This window comes from Artemia sp. Qi Xiang Cuo, chromosome 5, assembly GCF_049724085.1.
Source record: "Artemia sp. Qi Xiang Cuo chromosome 5, ASM4972408v1, whole genome shotgun sequence".
NCBI classification, from domain to species: domain Eukaryota; kingdom Metazoa; phylum Arthropoda; class Branchiopoda; order Anostraca; family Artemiidae; genus Artemia; species Artemia sp. Qi Xiang Cuo.
The window spans coordinates 49668951-49673255 of NC_142798.1; the positions used below are offsets into that span (position 1 = coordinate 49668951).

General features: G+C 34.2%; 1 protein-coding gene across 1 annotated transcript; it reads right to left on the reverse strand.

The window, feature by feature from the left end:
- Window positions 1-2357: 2357 nt before the first annotated feature.
- LOC148952223 (heterogeneous nuclear ribonucleoprotein L-like) lies at window positions 2358-3107 on the reverse strand. Its single transcript, XM_089089155.1, has one exon. It carries the CDS (start codon window positions 3105-3107, stop codon window positions 2358-2360), a length of 750 nt encoding a protein of 249 aa, XP_088945281.1.
- Between the last annotated feature and the right edge of the window lie 1198 nt (window positions 3108-4305).

Below are 4305 nucleotides of genomic sequence, written 5' to 3' on the forward strand. Positions count from 1 at the left end.
CGGAGAAAAGTCATGAAAAAATGCCCCCTCCCCCCGAAAGATATCGCATCCTTTTGAATCTGAGAAAAGATTAATTAGGGCTCACTGAGCCGTTCAAAATTCAGCCTATAAAAGTCAGCCTAGTTTGTTTCTAAGCTGTTTGAAGAAAATCCCCCCTACTACTAAACGTTGAAAATTTGAATATTTAGTCAAACATCGAAGCATTGATCAAAGCTATGGTTCTTTTTCAGTTATCCAATAAATAAAAACATGTTTCTAGTCGCATACTTTTGAATCTGTGAAACCATTGGAAACTAAACTGCTAACGCTAACGAACTTGAGTTAGCTTAATGCAAATGAGATATCATTTTGATATCTCTAATAGTGTATGCGATACTGGGCTTTATTCAAATCACGTATCAAGTTATCAAAAAATATTTGAATACATTAAGTTATAGGCAATACTGGTTTAGAAAAACTGGAATAGTGACATAATTTCACTTTATCGACCCTCAAATTACATTATGTGAGAGGATTCCTCTCACTCTCTTCGAAAAGGTGTAATGCCCTGTAGAAGTATTACCTATATGCATGGTGATAGTCACTCTCTTTGAAAAGGTGAAGAGCTTCTATAGAATAATGTTGAAATTGCTATGGCGGTACGCAAATAACATAGAAATTGCTAGGGCGGTACGCAAAGTATAATCCCTTACCGGATGGAACATAAAGGACGCAAAGTATAACATTGATTACTACTCATATAGTATTGGTTATTGGGAAGTATAAAGACGTTTCAGGAGGGATTTTTTTCTGATGGGGGGGGGGGGTTCGTAGGAAGGGGTTACGGTGGAGAATCCTTCCATGGAGGATGTTTCCTTGGGGGAAGGGACATTTCTATGAAGGGGGTGCCGGATTTCCCAGCATTATTTAAAAAACGATCAGAAATTAAATAAAAGAGCTAGTTTTTTTCCAACTGAAAGTAAGGAGCAACATTGAAACTTAAAACAAACAGAAATTATTACGTATATGAGGGGGTTCGCCCCCTAGTCAATACCTCGCCCTTTTCGCTTAAGTTTTTTTTAGTAGTTTCAAAAAAGCCATCTATTCTAATTAACCAGCCTTTGTGATTCAGGGGTTTGTGATTCGAACAAAATTCAAACTTTAGCGTAAAGAGCAAGGTATCGCGACTAGGGGGCAAACTCCCTAATATACGTAATAAAAAATACGATTATAGAAGTTCGTTACGTAAGTTAATTCGTAAATTACGTCAGAATAAAATTTCGAGAAAGGTATTTAGCCAAAAAAGTAAAATTAATATGCAAATTTCGTTTCAATTATTCATGTACGGTGAGCCAAAATCAATGCTGCATTAATTCAAAAAAGTTCAGAAATTAAATAAAAAAACAAGTTTTTTTCTTAAACTGAAAGTAAGGAGCGACATTAAAACTTAAAACGAACAGAAATTATTCCGTATATGAAAGGGACTGTCCCCTCCTCAATACCTCACTCTTTACGCTACAGTTTGAATCTGTCACACAACTTTATTTTTTAAAATAATAAAAAACTTTAGCGTAAAGAGTGAGGTATCGAGGAGGGGACAGCCCCGTTCATAAACGAAATAATTTCTGTTCCTTTTAAGTTTTAATATCGCTCATTACTTTCAGTTAAAAAAAACTTGTTTTTTTATTTAATCAAACAGAAAACGCGCTATAAGTGGTAACATAGTTTTGCAGATGCCTAAAAAAACTCCAATTTTTTTATAATTAAGTAGACTTCTGAGAAATAAAAACGAAGGACAAATTTTGCCGGATAGCATTATCTGCAAATTTTCTATTTGCTAGCGTATTGATAGAGAATCATAAAACTTTGAAAAATCGAGCTATGAAATGCTAATAAAATTCTAACTAATATTCTATTTTAAATAAACTGAGTAACAGTTTGTGAAGACATGTCAAATAGTTTTTTTTCAAATCTGTCTTCAATAGCTGCATTTCTTATGAACGCTTTCGCATTTTCTTTTTGAATCAACAAATGGATTTTTGGTTCTTACTTCGAATTATTCAAGAAGCTAAATTTTCCAGAAATATCTACAAAATATATCAGTTTGATAATTGAATTAACATCCTTAAACATATTTGCGTCCTCAGTTTGATTTTCTTCGATAAAATTTTCAATTTGCTCTTCCTCTTACACTAGTCTGTGTCTCACCAGAGAGGCGAACATTCCAGTCTGGAAAACGCTACTCTAATATGCAGTAATATCACCTTTTACTATGCAGCTCGGAATGATGAGTCACCCTTCCCCGTCTTTTCTTGAATGAAATTTTTGACGGCCGGCACTTGTATACAGGAATGGTTCCACTTTACAATATGAAGCTTTCAATTCACTGTTAGACTTGATAGCAATTGGCAGAGGTTTTTCGCTTGCCATTTAGGGGATTCCTGATATCTCCAGGATGCAAAGTCAAGTTTCAGGCGGAAAATGCCATCAAATAGAGGCACATTGTTCAAGATTGCAATAGCTTCTAGTGCTTCTTTCTCCGATTTCATGCCAACATATCCAGCCATAACACCTGTGTTTGCTGAACTGGAAAACTTTACGAAATGTGGTCGAGGGAGATTTGTAAATTTGAACGTATCCCTTATCATCGCTGCATTAACAAAATCTGGGACACTGTGTATTAATATTGTATCTGTAACTACGATTTTTCTAGACCTTTTTCTGAAAATAGGTGAAGTAAATGCTTTAATCTCCCCTCTAAAATGATCAGAAACAGAATCCATTATTAGAAATTGGTCATTCATAATAGAAATTTCCAAGCTCTTGCTAAAGAACCGCTTTGCATTCAGAGAAGTGGCAGCATTTCTAGCACCTTGCTCGTGAGCCATCTCCACAACCGCTTTGCCGCAATCTTCAGCAATCCAAACACGATTAACATGACCATAGAGGCTGAAAATGTTAAATAAATGGTCGTTATTTATTCCTAAATCCAAACCTTGTATCCATAAACATGCTGATCTCGGCAAAGATTTTCTAATTGAAGCTAGAATTGATTCTGATTTCTCGTTCGGCTTTAACTGCCTTTTACGACGCTTCCTTTTCTTTTTTGTTAAATCGGTAACAGTCATTTTAGGTCTATCTGATTTTTTACTCAGGTTCGAATCGACTTTTCTTGGATTTACTTTCATTTCCCTTTGTATATAACTTAACAACTATGACAACTTGCTTTGAAATTTATTTAAACATGCATGAACTTATATTATTTATGTTTAACTGATGTTAATATAAAAACATCTTAACTTTTAAATACTTCGGCTTTAGTGCCTAAAACTTCCAATTTTCAAAAACAATGTATGGGAAAATATTTTTGCATCGGGCGTTTTACTTCTTTGGACAAAAAAAAAAAAAAAAAAATCGATAATCGGTTGAGAGTACTATTTAAAGTACGAAAAGGGGTATAGAGTTTAAGTGTCGTCAGTTGTAACGGGTAACGAGTAACTTCTAATTGTCAAAAACAATGTATGGGAAAATATTTTTGCATCGGGCGTTTTACTTCTTTGGACAAAAAAAAAATGGATAAATGGGTGAGAATAATATTAAAAGTACAAAAAGGTGTAGAGTTCAAGTGTCGTCATTAAAAGAAGAAAAAAGGAGTTCCTTTTGAACTGTGTGCTATTATAGCATAGGAAACATGTACAAATGCCAGTTGAACTTCCATCCACCAAAATCCAACATATGCTGACTTATTCATTTGTCTTTTCAGAGACTTTGAAATTAATGCAAAAAACGTGAAATTGTAACTGAATATTTTCGAGACCAAGAAAATGATGATCTCATAAGAAAGTTTGGATTAAAAAAAAGAACATAAAAACTGGAAATGTTACGTTACGATGAGAATGGTATTTGAATAAATAGTTTCGTGTTTCTAAACGATTTGCAAAAGATAGCACTATATTAATGTTTTCATTTATATAAAGGATAAGATTTTAAAGCTTTGTTTTATGAAAGTTGATATATTAGGATGTAGTAAAGTCAGTAGATGAGTCTGTGTCCTCAAGGACCGAAAATATAGATAGACTAATCAGTTATATGTAAGCAATGTAGAAGGGAAGAATTCATAACACATCCATCGAAATGACGTAATCCATTTGCAATATATGACGTGATCATTTTAAAAGAGGATGGAAACCCGCTATTCCAACTCTATTTGACAAGGCCGTATCCAGGGGGAAGGGGAGTACCCGGTTTGAACCCTCCCCCCCCCGAAATTTTGACCGAGTCGAAAATAAGTCGAAAATTAGTAAAACCTAGATAAAAATCAGTAAA

Excerpts from the sequence above, each read along its gene's own strand:
- LOC148952223 (XM_089089155.1), bottom strand. The coding sequence starts at position 3,107 with ATGACTGTTACCGATTTAACAAAAAAGAAAAGGAAGCGTCGTAAAAGG.